This window comes from Dasypus novemcinctus, chromosome 26 (genome assembly GCF_030445035.2).
Source record: "Dasypus novemcinctus isolate mDasNov1 chromosome 26, mDasNov1.1.hap2, whole genome shotgun sequence".
NCBI classification, from domain to species: domain Eukaryota; kingdom Metazoa; phylum Chordata; class Mammalia; order Cingulata; family Dasypodidae; genus Dasypus; species Dasypus novemcinctus.
The window spans coordinates 17663279-17688300 of record NC_080698.1 but is presented as its reverse complement, the minus strand read 5'-3'; the positions used below and the strand labels follow the sequence as shown (position 1 = coordinate 17688300).

Here is a 25022-nt window from a genome sequence, read left to right as displayed (position 1 = left end):
CAGGTCCTTACCTCAGAGGATCCGGGGCTATTCCAGAAACTTAGGCCAAGGGAAGAGCTGCTAGAGTTTTCTCAGTTATTCAGCATTTAAACAACGGTCACCCTGTTAGCTGCCACTGAGACTCCTTGGGAGAGCTGAGATTTGGCAAGAGCCTGGAAACAAGAACTTTAAGGATACGTAGTGCTGGAGTTGACGTCTTTGCTCTTAGAATGGAGTCACCCGTTGACGTTGACTGGGGAAACAAGCAACCCAACTTTTCTTGGTCTATGCCTGCCATTAGCTCGTCTCCTAGCAAGGTTCTTAACCTGGTCCACGGAGCAGCCGCACCTGGAAATTTGTTAGAAATGCAGACTCTCAGCCCCTCCTCCCCATCTGAATTGGAATCTCCATTTGATCCAGTTTCGCAGGTGATTAGAGTACATTCTAAAGTTTGAGAAACACACCCATTTTTAGGATAGTCTGGATTCAGCTTGCAGATTCCATCAACTCAGTAGAGGTTTCCTGTGAATCTTTTCGGTCAGGATTGGGGCCTCTGAGAAATTGGCAGGTGCTTTGCCCTTTTTCTCTAGTAAAAGAAGGTAGGGACATGGTGAATTTCAGTTAACCAGTACCCCTGTGCCCCGCAAACAAAATTAGTAGTGAAATCCCTCTGATTCAGACATAGTAAAAGCAGGATTTTAAATTCTGATGCTCGCCCCACCACACACACAGCCCCTCCTTTCCCTCATCCCCCTTGGAGTCCCCAAGTCATAGCACTACTTGACCACAGAACTGTCATCCTGGGCCTCTCCCCTAAGGCAGGCGATGCCTTTTTCTCCTGTCGTGCACACAGTAGGCCCGATCTTGCCGGTGTGCTGTGTTGTTCTGGCACTCTGCCGTCACGCCCTCACGTGTGACTCAACGGCAAGGCGGCGACTTCACCGCAGGGAAGGAGAGAAGGAGCCCACCCACCGCACGTGCTCCCGAGGCCCCGGTCGCGTTGTGTCACGTGCTTCCTGCCTTTAATTATGTCCCAGCGGTGCCCTCCCTGCCCCCTGTCCTGGCTGCTGTTTTCTTTGTTCTGCTGCAGAGGAATTTGACCTCTCCGGGCCGCTTCTTGGCATGGTTTTCCCTCAGGTGGCGGTTGGCAGGGGGCAGAGGCACGTTTTCCAAACCCGCTGTGGCTCACTTAGTCTAATAGGTCTTCCTTTCAAGAGAGATTTGGGCAGGGGCTAAGCTGATTACAGGGCTAGAGGGGCCCTCGGCACATTTCAGATTCGTCGTGCAAATTGCTGTCTGCAGTAATGACCGTTTGTGCCAGGGCTCTGCTGGGCCCCGCGGTCATTATCCCGGTGCAGAATAAGCAGCTTTGTGCTCACAAAGTGGGAGGTAATGAGGGCTGAGGGTGCTGACGGGACACGAGGAGTGTTTAAGAGCCTGAGTGGGAGTCGTTCAGCCCCAGATGGGACAGCCCTGGGGTGCTGCCGCCGGCAAGCTCTGTGACCCGGGGGCAGGAACCCAGCTTTTGAGCCTCCGTGTCCTTCAGTCCTCGCCTCAGAGTGTTGCCATGGTGATGAGATGGCAATAGCGTGGTGGGGGCACTCGGCACAGTGGCTGGTGTATAGCAGATGCGCAACAAGGGGGCGTTTCCTTTCCCTATCTTGCAGGGGTCTCGGATGGGAAAACACTTACCCTCCTTAAAGGGCCCTTCCAGTGCTCGCCCCAGTTACCCTTCTCTTCCCGCAGAGGGGCTGCGGCGCAATCTCTTACACCGCGTGGACCTGCGGGATTGAGGCTGGTTCAGAGCGCTGGCCGGGGCTCACGTTTCCGGAGCGTGTCACTCTAGCTGTGTGCCCTGTGACGATTTGCCTCACCTCTCTGAACTTCAGGTTTTCTCCTTTGTAAAATGGACATCATCATTTTATGGGATTCAGTTCTTGGGGAGATCATATGAGAAAAACGCAAGTGAACTTGAGCACCAGTGCTTGGCACGAACTTTGAAGTGTGAGCTGTATGTTATCCTTGCTGTAGAGGTGAGGAAATCAAGGTTTTAAGGGTGAAGGGACTTGTCTGAGGTCTGTGGCTCTTCTGTGGTGGAGCCGAAATTCTGACCCAGCAAATCGGCTCCTGCGGCCACATCAGGTAACCCAACTGAATGAAGGTGCTTAGAAATTACTGGACAGGCGCTGCCCAGGCATCTGCTCTTTGGGCTTCCTTCCTAAGACCCTTCATTTTGTTGAGAAGTTCTTTCTGAACCAGGGCTAAAGCAAATAATAATATTATTATAGTAATGTGTTCTATTACATATATGTGTTATACAATATTTAAAATATAGCGCTATCGGGAATCGGATGTGGCTCAAGCGATTGGGCTTCTGCCTACCACACGGGAGCTCCCGGGTTCAGTTCCCGGTGCCTCCTGGAGAAGGCGAGCTGGTGTGATGAGCAGGGGAGGCAAGCTGACGCAACAAGGTGATGCAACAAACAGACACAAAGAGGAAAGACAATGAGACACAACAAACCAGCGAGCTGAGGTGGCTCAAATGAGTGAGTGCCTCTCTCCCGTGTGGGGGGTCCCAAGGTTCAGTTCCCAGTGTCTTCTAAAGAGGAGATGAGCAGACACAGAGAGCACACAGCAAATAACAATGGTGGGGGGGATAAATAAAATAAATCTTTTAAAAAATATATAGTGTTATTTATACTATTATAATTATATCACAAATATTATATATAGCATAATAATAGTAGCAACAGCTATTTGCAAAGATTTGCATTCCTGTTGAAATATCCTAGCCATTGTAGGCCTTTTACTTGCTTTTTGTCGTGTGCACATGGGGTTTCTTGTGCACGATTTTGCTGCAAAGGCACACTTTGTCTTCTACAGCAGGGATTCTTAACAAGGAGTCCATGAGCTTGAATTGAAATTCAACAAAACGTTATTCTTGTGGGGACGTGTTGGTGCAGGTGTGATCTATTTATTAAATAATAAACAGTATAGTGTGGACTTAGTAAGGCGTTTGTGGAACAAACAAGGTTAGGAACCCCTGGTCTACTTCTCCAGGAAGGTGCAAATGGTTACTTACCAGGTGCCAGGCATTATTCTAAGGGCTTTAGTTGATCCTTACAGAAGCTTTCTATGGTGGGTGCTCCTATCATCGTCACCGTTTAACAGATGAGGAAACTGGGGCACAGAGAAGAGAGTGAGTGGCGGTGCTGGGATTTGAACCCAGGTCTTCTGACCCAGAATTCCTATTCCAAATCCCTGTTGTAAGCTGCCTTCATTTATTCTCAGTCTACCTCCGGGGCTTTGTCCTCACCAGCTGGGCTGGCTGCAGAGTCCCCAGAGGTCCTGGGCAGCACACTCACCGCCACCCCTCGAGGGTGCCTGAGCCGGCTCACTACCCCCGAGGGCCTTCTGCAGCCTCCTCCCCGCGCCCCCCCACGTGCTCCTTCAGCCTCCGCAGGGAGGTGCTTTGTGCCTCAACCACTTACATGCTTTAAAAAAGGAAAATCAGCCTTTCATTTTAATGACACAACCCAGAAGCAGGTTCTTGTTATCACACTTGGGGAATCTGGGCAGAGATGATGGGAGCTATAAAGGCAAGTAGAGGGGGAATTCCTTGCTTTCTCCATAAATTACCGGTATGAGAGCTCTGTGTAATTTCACCTTAAGGCAGGGAATGGCTGCACTTAACTCTTTCTGTTGGAGGGGCAAATTTATCTCCCTACTCCTCCGCAAAGAGAGGGTGTCAGGGAGGGAAGAAATGGAACTTTTTTTTTTTTTTTTAACAATTCCTCACTTTTAACTCATGTATTTATGTATGTGTACTTTCTTTAAAACACGTAGGAAATAGGTACCAACACAGCTCATCGGTATTACAGCACCATGATACTGATCTTGACAAAAAGAATTCCTATCTGGCTATGCAGCTGTTCTTGCTAAAAAACCTGCTCTGGTTCCCCATTTCCTTCAGGATGGAGTTAGAATTCCTTTCTTGGCTCCAGCCATCTCATCTCCAGCCTTCCTACCCTGTCCTTTCCGCTCACCCTTGGACCTTCTCCCCATTTCCCGATGAGCCATGCTCTTCCCAACTTTCCTCCTTTTTTTCCTGGTCTTCCCCCCCCCCCACCCCAGGCTGGCCACTCCTGCACATCTCCAGGAACTCACTTTCGCTTGGGAGACCCTGAGGGTTGTCCCTGGCTCCTTGCTCTTTGTTCCCAGCCCTCCAAGCCTGGGGAACTTGTTAGGTGGAGCCTAAACATTGTTTGCAAGTTCACTTCCCCTCTGGCCTCTGAGCTCCCCGGTGGTAACTTTGCCTGCCAGGGCAGAGCACAGCGGAGGGCAGGTTTCTGTTGCAGGAAGGCCTCCCACCCCTCCTCTCTCTTTATACTCCTTAAAGCCAGGATCCAGAATGTGCTCAGCGCCACGTAAGCTTCGGACAGACCCTGTTCTGTTTCTGACTTCTGGTATTCTTTCCTTCCTTCTAAACCAATTTCCTTGCAGCAGTGGTTTGGGCTTTAAAAACTCTATTTTCTAGTCTGTTTTCTCTGGTTTAAATTGCCCTGTGAGTAGTTTTCTCTCTGGTTTTCAACATCATCATACTGAGGCAAGAGAAGCTTTTCACATATAAGAATTAAGGATAGCTCAAACACTCGGTGACGGCCCCACCCCTACATTTGGCACCTTGGGATTTTGTTTTCTGGGCTCTCTACTTCCTTCTCCTCTTTCACCCTTTCTCTTTTTATCCCTGCTTGGCCTCTTTTTCCTTTGACTTCAAGGAGGAAAGCAGGGTTCCAGTAGCCTTTTCTGCCAACTGTCCCCAGACATATCAGTGTCCCAGAGAAAAATAAACAGCACGATTTCCCCGGAGACGTAGTGGTACAAGGCAAGCGTGCAGGAAAGCCGTGGGAGGGCACTTAACGCTGTTGTCGCCTTGCCTGAGTCTCTCGCACTGTCTCAACCCCTAGACGTGCCCCTGGGGTCCCATGCCAATGGCCTGCCTTCTTCAACAAGACCTGAGTCCTGGAGCTGGCCCGGGGTGAGGTAACAGCAGCAGCAACTACAAGCTGTCATGGGAGGACAGGAGGTCGACATGTTGGTGGGGACATTTAACTCCGGCCACTGGATGTGACACTGAGCCACGTGCCCCATTGGCGAGTCATCACCCACTTTAGCCAGGAACGAGTCCGCTTTGCAGTACACGCAGCCCTGGGCCTGCACACCTCAGGCTGCGTTTCTTCCCTGAGGACAAGCGGCGGTGTGGGTGGAGGACTAGGTGGGAGGTCTGGGACGCTGGGGCGGCCCCAGGGCCTGGAGCCCGGCCAGGGTTGGCGCGGTAGCTGGCGCACACCTGCCCGCCTGGGCATTACGGCAATGAGCCCATGCTGCAGGCCTTGGTTCAAATCCCTATGCCATCACGGCCCAGCTCTGCACCTTGGAAAACTTCCTTCGCCCCTCCGAGCCTGTTTCCTCATTTACAAACTAGGGATAATAGGAATCTATCTCATAGGGTTGTCATAGAATTAAATGAGCTTAGCCTAGCGTCTGGCAGAGAGTAAGCCCCCCATCGATGTGGATGCTGCTATCATTAAGGATGAAGTTGGTTAACCACAGGATGTGATCAAGGCTGGAAAGGACGTCAACAGGGGTTATGAGAAAGGAGATGGTAGGGTATGGGGTGGTTTGGAAGGCCTCCCTTAAGCCGAGACCCGAACGGTGAGGAGGAGGCTGCTGCTGTGTGAAAAGATGGAGGAAAAGCTTTTCAGACAGAGGAAACAGCAAGTGCAAAGGCCCTGGGGCAGAAAAGAGCCTCATGAGGAACAGTAAGTGTGAGTAGAGCTTGGGAGTAGGGGGGCGAGTAGAATGAGATGATGTCCAGGAGCGAGGCAAGGGCCTGCGGGGCCTTGTAGGCCAAGGAGCATCCCGGCTGAATTCTAAGTGTGAAAGTTGCCATTCAGGCCTATTCTCAGATCATTCTGGGGGGAGTGGTTTCTGGACTATTTCAGCTTTAGCCCATCCTGTCCTCTGTCTGGGCGGAACTAACCTCCAGCAATAAATTCCAATTCCGATGGAATTAAGCAGAAAGGATATATCCTTATATTAAAGGATATAAGGCAGTTCAGGGAAGTTCTGGAAGGATCCAGGGGACCAGGAACAACTTCCCCCCCGCCCACCCCCCCAAATTACATCACTGACTTGTTCCTACAAGGGCACTCTTGCTGCTGCTCCTGGGTGTAGATGACGCATCAGTGCCGAGTGTAGACTCATCAGTGCTGGTTACAAAAACAAGGCCACTCAGGCTGCTGTCACTGCTGCGTCTGGAAACCGCACTGGCCATCAGCCGTGCTGCTTGGCATCCCAGCTTCTGTTGCACTCTGCAGTGGGCGTATCTGGGGGTGGCTGAGCCTAACTCCTGTTCCTTCTATCTGCAGGGGAGCCTGGGAAAGCAAGTATGTGGCATTCTCACCTCCTTTGGTAGAACATGGGCTCTGCTTCGGGAGTTGGGGCTTCCCCAAACCTAGAAATGGGGTTCATCTGCAGGGCAGCCAGAGGGTGTCACCCAAGGGTGACAAATGTCCCTCGCAGAGACACACGGAGTGACACCCTTGGCCTCAGCACCGTTCACCTAATAGGCGGTGGTGCTTTAAGAAAGGCCTGGCTGCCTAGACGATGATTTGAAAAATAACAATGCTAATTTGGAAACAACCTTTTCTCTCTCTAGTGAGAGACTAGGAACTACTAAAAAGAAATCAGTTGAGTTTGTGCAGGTGTGGGGGGTAATGTATTTCTCTCGTGTTTATCACAGATTTGCATTCCTCTTGGAAATGCCCTAGCTATTGTCAGTGCTCCTAATTGCTTCTTGTGGCCACGTGGGGCTTATTGTCTACGATTTTGTTGCAAAGTTTATTGTTTATCTAATACAGTATCCAGGAAACTGCATGGGGAAATCCTCAGCTTCACCAGGAAGTCAGACTTAAAGGGGCAGGCTCCTAAGGCAGACCCCTGACCCCAGGAGGCACTGAGCTTGCCTGAGATCAGCTTCCCTTGGGTGGGAGCTGGGGGCCTTTTCTGAAGAGCCCCTCGACAGTGCGCTGGTTTCCTGTGTTTTTGGGGATTCCTTTTTGATGCCGATTTAAGGAGAAAAGTGACAACATTTATTTTTCAAATACACATGGTTACGTACACACACAGAAACACTTTTGGTGTTGTGTAGGAAGAATGAACCTCTGACGTTTTTGCACACACACTTTTAAATCTCTTGGATGTTTTCTTGGCAGTATTTTCATTCACCTTTTAGGTGGACCTAGGGATTTCAGAGAAGTCAGTATAACTTTTAAAAAATAAATGTGGCTTACGTTTTATCTCTCCTCCCATTTTTTCCTATTGGAGGAAAGAAGGGATAATATGAAGTTGCAATTCCGTTGCCTTTTTCTTTTAGATGCCCAGTTTTGACAGTCTTCATTCAAATCAGGGTGAAAATCAAACTATCCATTTCAGATTTTTCAACTTGCTAAGAGGAAAATTTGAATCAATGCCCATAGTTACACCAAAAAACTTCTTCTGCTAGGAAAAAAATAAATTATTACCGTGCTTTTGTAATTTTTTCCTTTATATTTTATTAAGGAAAAATTTAAATCCATTCAAAAATAGAAAGAGTGGTAAGATCCCTGATGGCCCCATCATCCTTTGTTCTGCTTTAAACACATAGGTCAGTTTCCTCTAGCCCTCCTTACCATCCCATGAGAGATGCAGGAATTATTATTCCTGTTTTACAGATGAGGAAACTAAGGGTTAGGGCACTTAATAAGTGACTTACCAGGTCATTCAACTTAGTAAATGGCAGAGCTCCAAACCACAAAGCTCTCATATTAATTCAGTGTTCGTTATTCCAGCCAGACAGTTGTTTCCAGAAATTATCCCTAAGGAAGTATCTGGTGTTAAAATAACAGTAAGAAACTTTTTAGTAGAAATTATTTTTGCTTTTGCTATCTGTGTTTTTAAAAAATTTTTTGGTTTACTTCATTTTGCTGTTTTTTGACTATATATAGTTAACTTAGAAATTTAGTTTGCCAAAGTTGTTTTTTGATATAAACATATTACTTGAAAAAATCCTGAGTATTCATATATCCTGCCCACCCCCATATTCGATTTTCCATTTCTAACCAATTTTCACAGTAAAACAAGACAAAGGAGACAAGTCTCATTTCCAAGTAAGGAAGCTCTTTGGCTGATAGATATCAGCTAATCCATTTTTAAATCTTTCTTTTTCCTAAGAATTGGGCAGAGGTCAAACCCATAGGAGTTTCACTTTTAACTGACAGTAGAAGGAAGGGCACTTGACAGTTCCTTGAAAAAGCTATAGCCAGGCTGCTCGTGTTCCTAAGAAATGAATGAAATGAGCTTATTTGCAAGCAGCACCAGTCTGCTGCACACTGATGTTCTCTCAGCTGCCCTTGCTCTGTTGGTAAAAGCAGGCGAGTCCCAGAGACCAGGTCTTTGCTACTTCACATCAGAAGCCTGCTTTCTTTTCTTTTCTTTCACTTTTTAAAACAGCTCTATGTATCAGTTGCCAACCTATTGTGAAGAATTTGGCTATAAGAGTTAAGATTTGTTTAGAGAGAAGAAAATACAGGGCTCATGCAATTGCTCCTAACAAATCAACAAAATAAAGTCTCAAGATTATCCCTGGTTAGCAATCTGTTGTGAAGGCATCACTTTCGAGTAACATTTATTTTGGTTCTTGTGTTGAAACCGTAAATGAAGACTCTTCTATTTATTCATTCTTGACCTTGGGTAGCCAGGTCTTTTCCCACATTCTTCTCCGCATTTTTATAATCTTGTTGAGCTGGGATTTAAGCAGGAGGGCCCTAGAAGAATGTCAGCATTTTCAAACGGTGGAAGTCTCTTGATTTAAACCATGTTGCGTCCAGCGAGCCCTGGTCTGGAATTGTGTCCAGTCTCCCTATTTGACCACAGATCATGGGGTGGGGGTGGAAGGCTGGGCAGAGGAGTCGTTCAAGTTTGACTTGAATTGACCACATATCCAGCACACTAAAGATTAGATATGAGACGCTGAATGAAAGTCTATGACCACAAGTAAACTCCAGGCTCTACATACTTTGAAGTTCTTTTTACTACTCCCTGACTTTTAGGTCTGCCTGCTAATCTAGTAACACCAAAAAGTGTCACCATATATCCTTTTTCAACCACAGCGTGCATTTTTGTTGTTTCTCAGTCTCACCTGAATGCAACACCAGCCTCAGAAATCTAAGATCTGTGAAATAACTTTTTTCTGATGTTAGTAAAATCAGTGTGCAATATTTTAAGTTGGTTACTGCTTCTATCCCATTTCTAATGAGACTGTTTTACTCAATTCAGTTTGTGAAATTGTTTAAATTCTTAAGGTATCAAATGGGATATACTCAAACACCCTAAGATTCCCTTCCAACTCTGAGCTTTTATGAAATCTATGAATTCTTAGGAATAAAAAAGAAAGAAGTTGAGGAACCAGAACAAATTCAGATGGGCCCAAATGTCAGTCAACAGATGAATGGATTAAAAAAAAAAAAAGTGGTCTAGCCATACAATGGAACATTAGCCGTGAAAAGGAATGAAGGTCTGATCCATGCTACAAGGGAGGATCTTGCCATAAAGTGGATGCTAAGTGAAAGAAGCCAGACACAAAGGACAAATACTGTATGAATATCTACAGTAGGCAAATTCGTAGAGACAGAAAGTAGCTTAGAGGTTACCAGAGGCCTGGGGAGAGGGGAAACGGGGAGTTAATGTTTAGTGGGTAGAGAGTTTCTGTTTGAGGTGATAAAAAGTTCTTGAAAATGGGAGATGGGGATGATTGCACACCATTGTGAAGGTAATTGAGGCACACAATTAAAAAATGGTTAAAGTGGCAAATTTTATTTTATATATATATATATATATTTTTTTTTTTTTTTTTTTTACCACAATAAAACCAAAGAAACAAAACTTAAGACATCTTAAGGGATATGGTCAAAGATTCTAAAATACCCTTCCAAACTCTAAGGTTTTATGAAATCTCTGATTTGTTAGGTACAAATAGGAAAGAGATTGAGGAACCAGGATAAAATGCAAATGAAAAGAGTGACTGTTACTTGCCAGTATTTAAGGAGAAGTAATTCTACCAAAATCTAACCATCCATTTTGCTTTATGTAAATGAAATTCTCACAACCCTGATGAAGGTCTTTGGTGAATAAGCTCAATGGTGAATATGCAAGCTCATAGAGACAGAAATTAGAGTACAGGTTGCCAGGAGTTGGCAGGGGCAGTGGGGAGCTAATGCAAAAAATGTGTGTGGGGGGAAAACCCCAAAAATCTTTGGTGAGTAATGTGCTTAGAGTTTCTCAATAGTAGATGCTTTCAGCGTTTTTTGTTTTTTTCATGTCAGATGGGTAATGTGCTGATGTCATAACAAGGTTGGAGGGAGGCACATCTCACAAGAGCACGTGAACTCCCATTCATCGTGCTTATGAACCACAAAAGGATCGCCTCAGCTTTATAGAATAAAAACACTGCTATTTGGGTCCCAGTAATGCCATGGAGTGTGTGAGGGTACCTTGCCTAAGTCCCTGTTTGGGTACCCCTGTAGGGTACAAAACCTTCTTTATTTAATCAGGTGTTGGAGAACAGGAGCTTGTTTTTGCATCATAGGTGCCTAGTAGGTAGTTTCACAGCAGAAAGTAAACTATTTAGCGCTTCACATTTGTACCGAGGACCTATACCCTCAGACCGTCATAGTATTTTTTTCTTTTAACGTTTGGCTTTAAGCTATGTGACGTTTATGTTGGAAGAGTGTAAAATATGGCTTTAAAGGGAGGCTTTTCTTTGCAAGGGGCAGATGAATTGTCCACTAGCTGATGATCCTCTCTGCAGTGGTTTGTGTCCAACCTTAGCTGTAGGTTAAATTCTTGAATATGCTTGGGCAGATTTCTGGCTGCCCTGTGTGCATCTCCAGCCTCTGCACCTGGGGCTGGCTCACCACACGGTTTGAATCTCAGTTCTTTTGAATCCATAAAATAGAGACACTATGCAGGCCTGCCTGGGGACAGTTGTGAGGGTCAAATGAGAAAATGCCTGGCGAGTGCTGTATTAAAACATCAGAACTATGCAGTCACGGTTTATTCTTTCTCCAGTGCCACATGGGTTTAGTGATTGTAGCTTTATGATGCTTTCGTGTCTGCACACAGGTAACACTTTCGTCAAGACTCACATTGTCGCCGTTGGCAGAAGTAAAAGGGATGAACAACTGGAATATGACGATTGCTAAAGGCTCCTAGAGCCAGGCTGAGGGGTTGAGGGACTTCCGTGTCATGGCAGTGTGAGGCCTGAAATCCGTAGGACTTGGAAAGATGTCCTGGATGTTAAGTGAAAAATTTGAACAGTGTTATTCCACTTTTATTAAAAAAATGAAAAATAAAATATTATACCCAGCAACTTGTATGTGTTTAGACAGAAGAAAATGTCTGGAGGGATTGCCGCCAGAGGTTGGAAACTGGTGGCCCTTGGGTCAAATTCAGCCAGCAGCTGTGTTTTGTGTGGCCAGTGTTTGAAAAAATGATGCCAACATTTGAAAACTGAGAGATTTTTTTCATGTAAAATCTGCAATTTTGGACTTCTCTTTAAAAACTGGAATGTCTGGTCACGCTGAGCCAGTAGCTCCCTGGAACCCAGATAAACTGGAGCTGACCTGCAGCTGCCCAGTTGGGTGGGGCAAATGCTGCCGGGTACCCCTGCCCCACCCAGCCTTTTCATCCTTACCGCCTGGCCCCGAAGGCCTTTGGGTCTGCCACCCCTTCATCTACCCCTGGCTTTAACCCTCACAGCCCCTGGCAAGTGGGATTGGGATGGAGAAAAAGGAGAGCCTTTGGGGAGACTCACATTTTACTTCATATACTTCTGTAGGGTTGGAATGTCTTATAATAACACTATATTACTTGTAAAATTGAAAAACCAGTAGAAAAATATGTTAGAATATTCTGTTGAATCCTAGGCACTGTATAGAGAAAATTCACACTGCTTTTCCTTTATGAGCTCCCATTGTAAAGCTTGAAATGGACTTGAACCCTGCAGATCAGGAACCTCTTATTGAAATTCTCCTCTCGGGCTTCCTTCTGCATGGATGGGTTTTATTTCTGGAGCCCTTGCTACCGGTCAAAGTAAGGAAATCAGAGGAAACGGTGCCCTGTTCTTTCCTTCCTCTGCAGGCGGCGCCGGCGTCAGCCGCTTCTCCCTCCCTCGCCCCGGCTCCTCTGCCCCTACCCTGGGAGCCCACTCGGGTTTCACCTCTGCCACCAAGTGCTGCAGCCCATGGGTTTCAGTTCCTCTTTCCTGTGCGTAGTCCACAGCCAGAAGGCAGGTGTAATCATTCTAGGATTAGTTCATGTGTCCCCCCACCCCAGCCCCCCACTCCCAATCAACGCTGAGTCCGGCAAGGTTATCCCACATTTCCTTTGGATCCTCACCGGGTGAGCGGGGCCTGGGTGGCTGGGGCTCCACCAAGTGGCTTGTGTGCACACCCTCCAGGAGAGGAGCACCTGGGCGTGTGGGAGTCTCCCCTGGACCCCCAAGGGGTTAGCATTCTTCATTAGCGGATTGCCCCTGAGCTGGCTGATTCCAGGTTGTTTGCAGGCCTGTACAAAGTCAGGAGCCTTCCTAGGCAGGAGCTCGAGCAAGGGGCCTCGTGGGAATGAAGCCCCCTTACTCCCCGCCGGCCACCACTTACGCTTGCCAAGCTTTGAGGAATTGGGGGTCCCAAGGAAGACCTGACGCCCGCTTTTGCAGGGCGCGCCTGCTGTATTTGACACACATCGCTGAGCACCTCCTGGGTGCTAAGTCCAGTGGGTGACACATGTTGGCCCTGAGGGGAGTCCAGTCGTTTGCCGGAAAGGCCTGAGCCTCTCCACCTTGATTTCACTTCCTTCTTTCTCCAAACAGATGCGACCCCCTTGTGCCCCTTGAGGCGAGGCCCACGCTTTTCAGAGCAGTGCTCCAAACCTACCCAAGTGTTTGCATTTCTTCCAAAGCACCCTGCTTCCTCAGGGCTGCCGCCTTGCCGGTCCTCCTGCCGAGAACTTGCTCGAGGAAGCCTTCCTAGCCTTTGCCCCCGTGGGCCTGCCTCTGCCGGGCCCCGCTCTTCCTTGGTCTCCTCGGCACTCTTAGCAAGTTCCTGCAGCATCTCTCTTCGCCAGTCATCGGTGTTTGTCTTTGCACCAGCCTGGCGCGTCCTCCTGTAACGGCTGCAGCGCTGAGGACCCCCTTCAGAGGCCCTGTGGACCTGCTTTCTTGTAAGTTCTAAAGTCAAGCCTTGGATTTAACCTCCTTCTGTTATGCCAGAAGCTTGTAAAATGAACCAGCCCCTCTTCGCTTCATGCAGGGACGGAGGCAGGCAAAGGCCCTTAAAAATCTGGGCATTTGTGTGAAGGTTTCGGGAAACCTCAGGCTAATAAATCTTTGCAGGTGAAAGTCACAATTAGGAAGATTTTTGCAAATGAAATGCTAACCCATTAAGGAGCTTAAAAAAGTTGAAAGCTAAACTGGGATTAGGTCTCCTTGGGTGAAACCCCCTGCCAGGGTGCAAGGAGGGTCGGGGTTTTGATTTGTTGGTGGGAAGGGGTTGACCAAAGAGTTTTTATCTGAAATCTCACTGTCCATTGTGAGAGTCTCCCTCACCCAGGAGGTCTGGGTTCTGTAAGAGGCAGGAAACTGGAGCGAGGTGTTCATTCTGTTGAGACCCCCAGTTCACAAAATGAGAAGTGCCAGCCGTGAGGTATTTCCATAATAACTGAGGAAAGGGGTAAGCCCATTTGGTCCACCTGTCAAAAGCCAAAAGGGTGGTTTCCAGAAGCATCTATTTTGAAAGGGCTCCAAAAGGGAGATACCTTATTTTGCCTAAGGGGGAAAAAAAAACAAAAGAAAGAGAAACGGATGGGTGTGTGGTTGCTTTTAAATTGGGATTCAGTGTGGGCTCTGTATCCTGGGCAGGGCGGCCGACTCTGGGGCGAAGTTCAAGTGAAACATCTCTTCCTCTGTGAACGCTCACAGCTCTCCTTCCAGCCTTCCTCCTCCTAGTAATGTTTTTCCTCTCTATCAATTTTCACCCCCAACTTTTGAGTCTGTAAAGCCCCAGACTGGAGTCAGGACATCCCGGGGGCAAACTTGGGTGAGAGCTGGACGTCCAGCGGTGGTGTTTGGGTGGGCACCCCTTGAGCACTTGTTGGCTTCTTACAGGCTGGGGATTGTCAGCCAGAAAGAATTTCTGGTGTGACTTTGAATGCCCAAAGGGCCAAGAGTGCCCTGAAAAAGCAGCAGCCGCCGCCGCCGCAGGCGAGGAAACCGCTGGCGGTGGGGCGCTCCGGACTGGTGCAGAGCTCAGCTTCTGACACTCGTAACTGATGGCCTCTGTCACTTCCTGTCACGCAGCCTAAGTGGCGGGGAGGAGTTCCTTCAGGGAAACCATGCTCTGCTCTGCTCAGAGAATCCTGTCCGCAAGGCTCCTCTGTGGTTAGGGACCGGGACTTGGGGTGGATGAGGTCGGAGCGCCCCATGGTGTGGTGCTGCTTATTCGTCCACGCTCAGGTAAGCCCCGCGGCGGGGAGGACGGAGGGTGCGGTGGCCGAGCGGGGAGTGGACGACCCTGAACTCCCACCCGAGCCGGCTCGGGGGCTGGGGCGTGGGCGGGTGCGGCCGCCTCCGCATCTCTCCAGGAGCTGAGCGGGCAGCTGCGGGGTGATGGAGACAGCCTTCCACCCCACCTCAGGATGAATCAGAGCAGAGCCGGGTGGCTGTGCTCTTGACCACGGGCGGTCATGCCGTGGGGTGAGCCGTGTGGGGTGCAGCGCGCTCCCGCGTGCGGCAGCTGAGGTTGGAGGAGGGCGAGGCAGCGTGGCCCTGCCCTCTCTGCTCGGCGAGGCGGCTGTTTTAATTTTGTACAAAAGCCCTTTCTTCAGTTGATGGGAAGCATATGAGGGGGGAAAGGACACATCTGCCTTCTGGCTTTTTTTTTGGGTTTGTTTTTAATGACCAAGTGGCTTTCCAGGATCTTCTCCTTTACATTGGGTTGGAAGATGGCTGGACTCGGTTTTGGAAGTTTATTCTGTCTGGGGCAACTATGTTCTAGGTTTTGTTAAAGTGATGCTCGTATTTTGAGTGTGTTCATCCTTATGAGGATGAAAAGGAATGTCACTGGTGACTCAGACTCCCTCCTTTTCTCGTTTAGAGCATTGATACCTGGTTTGGAGTATGTTGGAAAGAGCAAGTGGAGAGGTTGAATATCTGTGGGATGAAGAGCAATTAGGAGTCCTAAAGCTTACTTTTCCTGTTCTATCTATCTATCCATCCATCTATCATCTGTCTATCATCTAACTCTCTATCATCTATCATCTGTCTATCAATTTACCAGTCATTTGGGTGTTCCTAAAGAATTGGATACGTCAACTGTTTTTGGAAGGATTCCCATTGCTATTTCTGTTTCTCTCATCAGAATTACATTTCTGAGGCTGATTTTTGTAATGCCCAGCACGGGCCATGCTCAGCAGATGTTATCTGTGTCCCAATTCATACTGAGACTAGAAGGCGCTGAAGGCCTGCAGAGAAATGAACCCTCAGATGTAAGGGCTTAGCAACAGCAGGGCTCTGGAGCATCTTCTCTCCTGAGAGGAGTGTGGGTGTGGTTTGATTTTGTGGACAGGAAGGAAACCGCGTGTTCCACGGAAGGAGCGATACTTCATTTTAAAGCGCCAGTTCCAGTTGGTTTTAGCCTGTCGTTTTCTCCCGGCCATGTTTTTACGGCATCCAGGACGCTAGCGGGAAGCCGTGGAAGGGGAAGGTGATTCAAACTGGAGCTTGAGAAGACCTCTCTTGATGAAACACTAGCGACATGACTCAGAGGGGCCGCGTCAGGGTGGGGACCCCGACTGTCCCCGGGGGCAGGAACAGCGGGTGGCTCTAGAACCTGCGTACACGCTCTGGGGGTGTCACTTAGGGAAGCCCTTCCCCGTGCGGTCGGGGTGGGCGATGCTTTGGGGAGGAGGCTCCGAGGAGCTCGGAAGCAGCGCCCACACTCCGTCGGGGCTTTTGGTCTGAGTGACTCTGCCCATATTCGAGCTCCTCTGCGTCTCTGGAGCTCCTGTCTTAAGCAGTTTTGTTTATTTCCTCATCTCCTCCCTTCCCAGTCTTTGTTGTTGCATTTACCCCTTGTCTCCTTTTTTCTTGCAGCTATCACCCTGCCCCTGCTATAAACTCCAGGTAGAGTGACACTTCACTTGCAGCAAGGGTGAGAGCACTGGACTGGGAGTCAGGAGTTTGGGATTCACATTCTGGATTTGTAGTTCATCTTGAGCAGCTCCAAACTCCCCTGGGTACCAGCTTTCCCATCTGGGGGACAGTAAAAAGAGCTGTTAAGGACTCAGGCCCTTGAGGTGGACAGCCTGGGTTCAGAGCCTCGCTTTGCCCCTACCTAACTGTGTGACCTTAGGCAAGTGCTTTGCCTCTCTGGGCTTCAGTTACCGCACCTGCAAAAGGAAGAAGACAGTACCCTGTCTCATGGGTGGGTATGAGGAATGTATAAAATAATACCTATAAAACCCTTAAAGGGAAACGGACTTTGGCCCAGTGGTTAGGGCCTCCGTCTACCATATGGGAGGTCCGCGGTTCAAGCCCCGGGCCTCCTTGACCCAAGTGGAGCTGGCCCATGTGCAGCGCTGATGTGCGCAAGGAGTGCCCTGCCACGCAGGGGTGTCCCCCGCGTAGGAGAGCCCCACGCGCAAGGAGTGCGCCCGTAAGGAGAGCCGCCCAGAGTGAAGGAGGGAGCAGCCTGCCGAGGAATGGCGCCGCCCACACTTCCCGTGCCGCTGACGACAACAGAAGCGGACAAAGAAACAAGACGCAGCAAAAAAAAAAAAAAAAAAGACACAAAAAACAGACAACCGGGGGAGGGGAGGGGAGGGGAATTAAATAAATAAAAAAAATAAATCTTTAAAAAAAAAAAGCCCTTAAAACAGCGGTGGCATGTTGTCAGTACTATGACTAGGACTGTGATTTGTAGGGAAACGAGGCAACTTGAGATAGATTAGTGGTTCCCAAGCTTCACTTATGTTTTCTGTATCCACATACCACCTGTGCTGTTATTTTTCCCTTACTATTTTTCTTTAAATTGTGTACTTTTTAAAAATCGTGCTCATCCCTAACGAGTAGTAGTGCTGAAATCACAGGTTGGATATGAATTCCTAAAACATTCAAATAAATATATGCAGGTCTGCTGCATCCAGTCTAAAATGAAATGGTGTCACCATCAGGGTCCCCTGCTCGTACCTCAGGGTCTGCGGAACCAGTGGCTGTGGGCATCTGAGGTCTAGTTGCTGCCTGCTGGTGACTTTGACAATGCTTATCCTACCAGAATGAACAGTCAGCCCATGCTTTCTCTCAGCCCTGCCTAAGATTGAGCTTTGTGCTTGACTCAGTACCAGGTGCTGAGATTGCCAAAATATGGGTCTTAGTAGTCCCTGCTATCTTCTTTGCTGGGACATTTCCATCCCTGAGAGAATGGGAAAAAGAGAGCCGAAAAATGACCCAATTTCTGAAGCCATACCTTAATCAGAAATGAGAGAGGCCAGGGCCACTGTCTGCCTGAAATCTCTGGATATGGGTAAGGGAGACTGTCTCAGTCAGCTTTTGCTGAGTAACAACCACCCCCAAACAATAGCAAGCATTTGCTTTTATGCTTGGGTCTGCAGGTTGACTGGAGTGGTCGGCCCCATGTGGGTTCATTCTGGACCCAGTGGCCATGTATATATTCTTCTAGTAAAGGTCAGAAGGTCCCAGAGGAGCAAGAAGAAACACACAATGTCTCTTAAGGCCGAGGCTCAAATTAATACACTATTCCTTCCACCTACTTTCTGTTGGCGAGAGCAAGTCATACGGCCAAGCGATGGAGGGCAGGAGAGGGCATAAATATTTGCTGAAGAATAAGTCAGTCTACACAGAGATCATTATTATTTACTCACTCAACATACATTTATTGAGCACCTACTTTATGTAGGGCATTCTGCTCTGTTGGAAGACTGTACACACGGTAACAATAAATGATGAAGATGATGAGAACACCTAACCTGGCATGTATTAGTTGCTAAATAAATATCTGATGTCTGAATATCTGCTAGTACCTATTGAGTGCTGACCAGTGCTGAGTACTTCCCATGGGTTACCTCATTTTATCCTGCCAGCCCCCCTGTTAGGCAGGTACAGCAATCCCAGGTCAGACAAGAGCGATAAGGTCTTGTCTTGTTAAATGCTTACAATCTTCTGACATGAGAAAGAGGAGAGTTGCTGGAGGCACAGCAGCAGGGAGAAGCCACGTGCAAAGAGATCAGCCCTAGTGTGGGCGAAGAGGCAGGCTTTGCACCCAAGAGGCCTGGGTTCAAACCTCTGTCCCGCCCCTACCCAGCTGCCTGGCCCGGGACCTGCACTCCCCTCTCCAAACAGCCATCTGTAAAACGGGACAGAAAAGCTCCCGCCCTATAGACTATGTGAGATGCAAGTTTTCCTTCAGTTCAGCTCAGCATGTGTTTATTTCAGGGCACACCTTGTGGACCGTCTCTGGTGCTAACTCTTCAGCACCCACCGGGTACTAAGACCTTATCGCGGCGCTTGGCCTGTCACAGCTTCTCCAACTCCTTCGTCCTTTGCCTTCTTGAGGTCACACGCGTCTCTGAGTGTCCACTTCAGAAGACTGCCCAGAGCTGTGAGGGTGCGTGTGCAGGCCCGTGGTGCCCGTGACGTATTCCGCGCTGATCGCTCATTCCATCCCTCTCCCTGCTCTTTCCTGCTTTCTCTTGAGAACTAAATCCAATGGACGAGATGTTTTTCCATATTTGTATGCCCAGTGTTGGGCTCAAGCTCTGACTCCTAGTGAATGCCCAATGAGAGCTTTCTAAATGAGTGAGAGGATGGGATGCAGTTGTTGGTGGGAGCTCGTTTGCACGTGGGACTGGATGAGGTAGGAGAGCTCGCCTGATCCCACCCCTGCATTTCATGGATTATGACACTGAGACTCAGAGAGTTGACCTGGCTTTCCCTAAGGCACTCGGCCAGTGATGATGCAGCCGCCGATGTTAACAGCGATGAGTTTAACTGTGATGCTAACGAAATTAACGATTCCCCCAAACAGATGGCTTAAGCCCAGAAATCATAGGTGTCCTTCCTTCAGTACCCGGAGAGAACACAGCGCCCACGCTGATCTGTCGGTTTTATGTAGTGTGTTTGTTCAACTGGGTTTTCTTGACCCTCATGGTCTAAACCCAAGGACACGGACCATCCGCTGTGTCTTGACCCTGGAACTGTTGTGGCCTGAGCCCCTGTGGGCAGAGCCTGTGGCCCCTCTTTCTCTGGGTCTCCCCTCTCTGCTCCATCCCTCTCTCCTCGCCCAGGGCTGTGTGCAGGCTGCCGGGTCCAGCCCAGGGAGGCGCAGCCGAGGGAGGTGTCCTGGAAGTCTTGCTGTTCTATTCTTAGTTTCGAAGGCGCTTTGTTCTCTGGTGCATTGTGCTAACGGCCACCTGGAAATCGGTCCCCACTCGGGGTCAGCGGTGCCACTGGTCCTGCCTGTGGCTGAGCAAGCGGGAAGTGGACTGGCTTGTCTCAGGGCTAGTCATTTATCTTCAGGATCATTCTCCTTTTGTTGCCCACCCTGTCTGCATAGGGCAGGGAAGGGCCAGGCAGGAAAAGAGATTCCAATGGATTTATTATTCTTTAGAGCAATAATAGCTACACTCACTGATATGCAAAAAAAAAAAAAAAGTGCTAAAGTCCAGGTCTCAACAGAGCGCTGTGCCCTCTGGAGCAGGGCTCGCCTGTGGAAATGGGATGCAAGCCACAGGTATCATCTCAGTTTTTCTGGTAACCACATTAAAAGAGGTGAAGTTAATTTTAATTATATCTTTTACTTAACCCAGCATATCCAAACATTAGCATTTCAACATGTAATCAATATAAAACCTTCTAAAGGAGATATTTTACATTCCTTTTTTCGTAATAAGCCTTTGAAATTCAGTGTGTATTGTACACTTGGAATACATCTCAGTTCAGACTGATCCCTTTTCAAGGGCACAGTAGCCACGTGTGGCTCGTGGCTGCCCTAGTGGACCGCGCAGGTCTACAGCAGCACCACCCACTAGAACTTTCTATACTGAGGGAAATGTTCTATCCCTGTGCTGTCCCACACAGAGGCCACTAGCCACAGGTGGCTGTCCAGCACCTTGCAACGTGGCTAGTACAGCAGAGGAGCTGAGTGTTTTTTATCTTATTAATTTTAATTAATTAAACTATAATTTTAAGTAGCCACATGTACTAGATAGCAAAGTTCTAGAGATTTGCTCTTAGAGAAATATCAATTTAAACTTGACCTAGATATCATTTTTGCATCTACCACATTGACAGAGGTTAAAAAGTTGGCTGGCAGGGTTTGGCAAGAGTATGGGGAAATGGGACCTTTTGTGCATGACCACGGAGATTGTGAGTTAGAGTAATCTTTTTAAAGGACAGTTTGGCAGTGATTATCAAAATTTGAAACGTTTGTTCCCTTGGGTATTGTTGTTCCCAGGTATCGTTGTTGCAGAATCTCTCACAAGTGTGGTAGAAGGATATATGCTGCAGCAGGAGATTGGAAACCACGTAAATGCACAGGCAACGGGGACTCGATAAATGAGTTATGGCACATTTTTAAAATGTAATTTGCAACTCTTCAGAAACGAGGCAAATTTTTATCTGACAACAGGGAAGGATCTCTGAGATATGGTGATAAGCAAGTGCAGAGCAGTACATACAGTATGTTACCATTAAGGTAAAATAAATGATTTACTTATTTATCTACAATTGCTCTAGAAGAGTGCAGAAGGAACTGATGACCGTGGTTGCCTCCTGGGAGAGGAATGGGTGGCTGGGGTGGGGAAGGGGTCTACTAATCAATGTATCCTTTTGGATTTTAATCCCATGCATTTGTATTACCTATGCAAAAAAATATCTAAAAAATCAAGAAAGGAAACTCTCAGGGGAGAGTGAGTCAGAGAAGGCTTCCTAGAGGAGGTGACCCTTGGACTGGGTTATAAAGGATACCTAGGAGTTTTTTTAGGCAGGAAGAAAGCTGAAGCTCAGAGGCATGGAGGAGCATGACAGGTTCTGCCAGCCATGTACCCAGTATGGGCAGAGCACACTATGGGAAGTAGGGCAGTAATGGAGTTTGGACAGGGACTGGCTTGATCAGCTGGGAAAAGTCTTGTGAGTAGAATTTGCACTTAACTCTATGCATGTTAGGTGGCCATTGACAGTTTGAAGGAAGTGGAAAGTGACGATTGTATATGTGTAAAAGCCAACTTTTAGTTGAGAGAATGGTCTGAAATAGCAGTTCTCAAAGTGCCTTTTGGGGGAAGTGGATTTGGCTCAACTGACAGAGTGTCTGCCTACCATATAGAAGGTCCAGGGTTCAAACCCAGGGCCTCCTGACCCATGTGGTGAGCTGGCCCACGCGCAGTGCTGATGTGTGCAAGGAGTGCCATGCCACGCAGGGGTGCCCCCTGTGCAGGGGAGTCCCATGCGTAAGGAGTGCGCCCCTTGAGGAGAGCCGCCCAGCACAAAAAAAGCACAGCCTGCCCAGGAGTGGCACTGCACACACAGAGAGCTGATGCAGCAAGACGAAGCAACAAAAAGAGACACAAATTCCCGGTGCTGCTGACAAGAATATAAATGGACACAGAAGAACACACAGTGAATGGACACAGAGAGCAGACAATGGGGGAGGGGGGAGAGAAAAAAATAAAAAATAAATAAATAAAAAAGAAAAGAAAAGAAGGAACTGATGAAATCATTATTTTTTTTAAAGTGGCCTTTGTACTGGGGCCTCACTCCACACACCAGCCCGAGTCAGGCAACGAAGGCAGGCCTGATTTCTCCTCCTTTGGTGAGAATTCAACCTGGTCCTCGGAGTCCCCAATAACCAGAAGGTCTGTGAGGACCTCCCTTTTCAACTCCACAACTACTAACCACGTTTTCTTCACTTACGTCAACCATAACAACACGTTAACAGCAGATTGCTTGCAGAAGCGGATGTGCGAATCCAGCCTTGTTCAGTGTGACCGGACATGAGAGAGAGTTGTAGAATTCTAAGCCAAGGCTCCTCTCCTCACTACGATTTTGTTTAGTTTTGTTTTGGAAAATGTAACTTTCATTAGAATTTGTTAATTAGATTCACATGTGACGTATTATTTTTAGAAGATTAATGAATATTTTTAGGAATTTCTCAATTTTGTTTTCTAATACCATGAATATTGAGCTATAACTCACCTAAATACTATCGCTTTGGGGCCCTCAATAATTGTTAAAGGTATAAAGGGCTCTGAGACCACAACTTTGGAGAACCACTGGAGGCCCAGGGTGCTTGTGATTCTGGCTAGATCAAAAACTAGAGGGGAAAAAAACTATAGGGAAACAAATACAGCTCTCCAAACTTGCGTAAGCCGGGAGGCATGGGCTTGCAGCCTTGCGGCCGTACCTGAGGGCAACGGCACAGTGTGGACGACGTGTGTGAAAGAGGGAAGTGGGCTGACGGGTCGGTTTTGACCGCCAGGGAATGTTGGTACGTGTCCCTTACTCCATTTCCTCACTCCTGGGTATTTCTGTTATTTCCTGAAGATCCATGTACAGTCGCTGAGTGCCCCTGTACAAGAATTACTTCAGAATATTTCCTAGGAGTGGAATGCGGGGCGGTAAGCCGTGCTCAGCTTTGGCTTGACTGGAAGCTGTGCAGTTGCTCCCAGTCGAGGATCCTCCTCCAGCCTCGTCTGAGAGTCCCCTTTCTCCAAAGGTTGGTGTGGTCGGACTTGTCAGTTTTGGCACTCTGATGGGGCAAATGACATCTTGTTTTAACCCCTTCCCACCACCAGCCCTACACCCTGGAGCATAAAGGACTATGCTCTGAACTGTAGACAATTCAGGAAGTCTTTGCCTCCAGGAAACTTGTGTTCGTATGTGTCTGTGTGTATGTATTTAGGCTTGTGTGTGTATATGTATATGTTTGTGTGTGCGTGTTGGATTTGTGAATATATGTACGTAAATGTATCTCTAAAAGCCAAATACATTGTCTCCTGGTTCCCTGCGTGAGTAAGGAGTAAAAATTTGAGATGCTGCTCTTCATTTTAGATGGAAATTACCCGTCAGCATTTCCTGCTCTTGCCGTGTCTGCTGTAAGTGGGGCTAGCTTGAGTCCTCGCTGAAGGAGGAGAAACCAGGTGTTCCTCTGTGGCCCGACCTGGGCTGAAGCATTCGGCTGAGACCTTGAAGCTGAGTCTTTAGGCAAGTGCAGCTTGGGGAGAGGAGCTGCCTTCCCTGACTGCCCCCCACCGTGTCCTCACGTGGTCGGGCCCCACACTCAAAGGGCCCCACACTTGGCTTAAAGCTCTGCTCTCGCCCTTTAGAAATTCTTAATAATTTTGAACCGGGATTCCACATTTTCATTTTGCACACGGTCCTATAGGTTATATAGCTCGTCTTGCCTGAAGTGTCTTTGTCTTGCTCATCCTGTAAAGGGGTGGGCCGAGAGGCACAGCTCCACAGGTGAGCTCCCCTCCCCATGCAGGGGACCGCCCCCCACTGGGAGACCCGGAGCTCTTTTGGATGAGACATTTGAGTGTTTCCTCATTCCATGTATCTCTTTTCTTTCTTTCTTCTTTTGAAGATTTATTTTATTTATCTATTCCCCCCACCCCCACCCCCATTGTTTTACGCTCAGTGTCCTCTCACTGTGTGCTCATCTTCCTTTTAGGAGGCCCTGGGAGCCGAACCCAGGACCCCCCACATGGGAGGGAGTCGCCCAGTAGCTGAAGCCACCTCTGCTCCTGCTCCTGTGTCTCTCTTTGTGTTTCCTCGTGGTTATTCTTTTTTTATTTTTACAAGGTTTATTTATTTACCCCACCCCACCCTGTTATGTTTTTGCGCTCGCTGTCTGCTCTTCGTGTCCATTCGCTGTGCATTCTCTGTGTCTGCTTGTCTTTTCTTCTTGTCTTCTCTTTTAGGAGGCGCCAGGAGCCGATCCTGGGGCCTTTGATGTGGGAGAGAGGCATTCAATTGCTTGAGCCACCTTAGCTCCCTGGTTTGTTGTGTCTCCCATTGTCCCTCCTCTGTGTCTCCTTTCTTGTGTCATCTTGTTGTACCAGCTCTCCAAGCAGGTCAGCTCGTTTTCACCAAGAGGCCCTGGAAATCGAACCTGGGACCTCCTGTATGGTAGATGGGAAACCAATCACTTGAGCCGCATCTGCTTTCCCATGGTTATTCTTTGTTGCATCAGCTAACCATGCCAGCCTGTTGCATCTACCTGCTGTCTTGCTTGTTTCTTTAGGAGGCACCTGGAACCGAACGCAGGACCTCCCGTGTGGTAGGCGGGCACCCAACTGCTTGAGCTACATCTGCTTCCTTCTCTTTTCTTTTTAACTGCTTTTTCCCTCTCTTCTCTCCTTTTCCCTCTCTTTCTCTTTCTTCTCCTTTCCATTCCTCTCTCCCCACCTTTCCCTTCTTCCCTTCCTTGCTCACACTCCTTTTTACCCTTGTTTCCTCCCTTCTTTCCTGCCTTCCTTCTCTCCCTCCCTTCTTCCCTCGCTCTGCCTCTCCTTCTCTCCTCCTCCTCCTCCCTCCTTCTCTCCTTTCTAATCCCTGGCTTTTTCTGTTCTCTTCTTTTATTCCTCTGGCATTAATCCCAGGGCCTTGGGGGCACCCACAACCTTTATTCATTTATCCATAAGTTCACTCAACACACGTTTTTGGGTCACCTTCTTTGTGCCTTGCACTGGGTTATGCTGGGACCTGAACACAGTCCTGTGTATTTCAAAACCATTCCTTACAGATAGGGTTATTGTAATCCCTGATTTCAGAGGCAAACTGAGAATTTTATATTTATTCCTAAAAGTGTTTCCCAGTCTGTCTTCTCATTATCCACCTTCCTCCCCATCCCAGAATTCTCCTTGGCCATATG

At 48.0% G+C, this 25022-nt stretch overlaps 1 protein-coding gene and 1 non-coding gene across 7 annotated transcripts in view; one reads left to right on the top strand and one right to left on the bottom strand.

Annotated features, from left to right (window-relative positions):
• Nucleotides 1-25022, top strand: part of ARHGEF3 (Rho guanine nucleotide exchange factor 3) — a 320159-nt gene that overhangs the window by 133288 nt on the left and 161849 nt on the right. Inside the window, exon 1 of one of the 6 annotated variants that reach the window (XM_004448233.5) lies at nucleotides 14459-14590. The exons of the other annotated variants lie outside the window; for them this stretch is intronic. Coding sequence (XP_004448290.1) covers nucleotides 14540-14590 — 51 coding nt within the window. The 5' untranslated portion in view covers nucleotides 14459-14539. Of the gene's footprint in view, nucleotides 1-14458; nucleotides 14591-25022 lie in introns of those variants that run through there. 6 annotated transcript variants of the gene reach the window in all.
• Nucleotides 10398-10501, bottom strand: LOC111766188 (small nucleolar RNA U13). The gene has a single exon (XR_002798298.1). It is a non-coding gene; the product is annotated as a small nucleolar RNA U13 (small nucleolar RNA).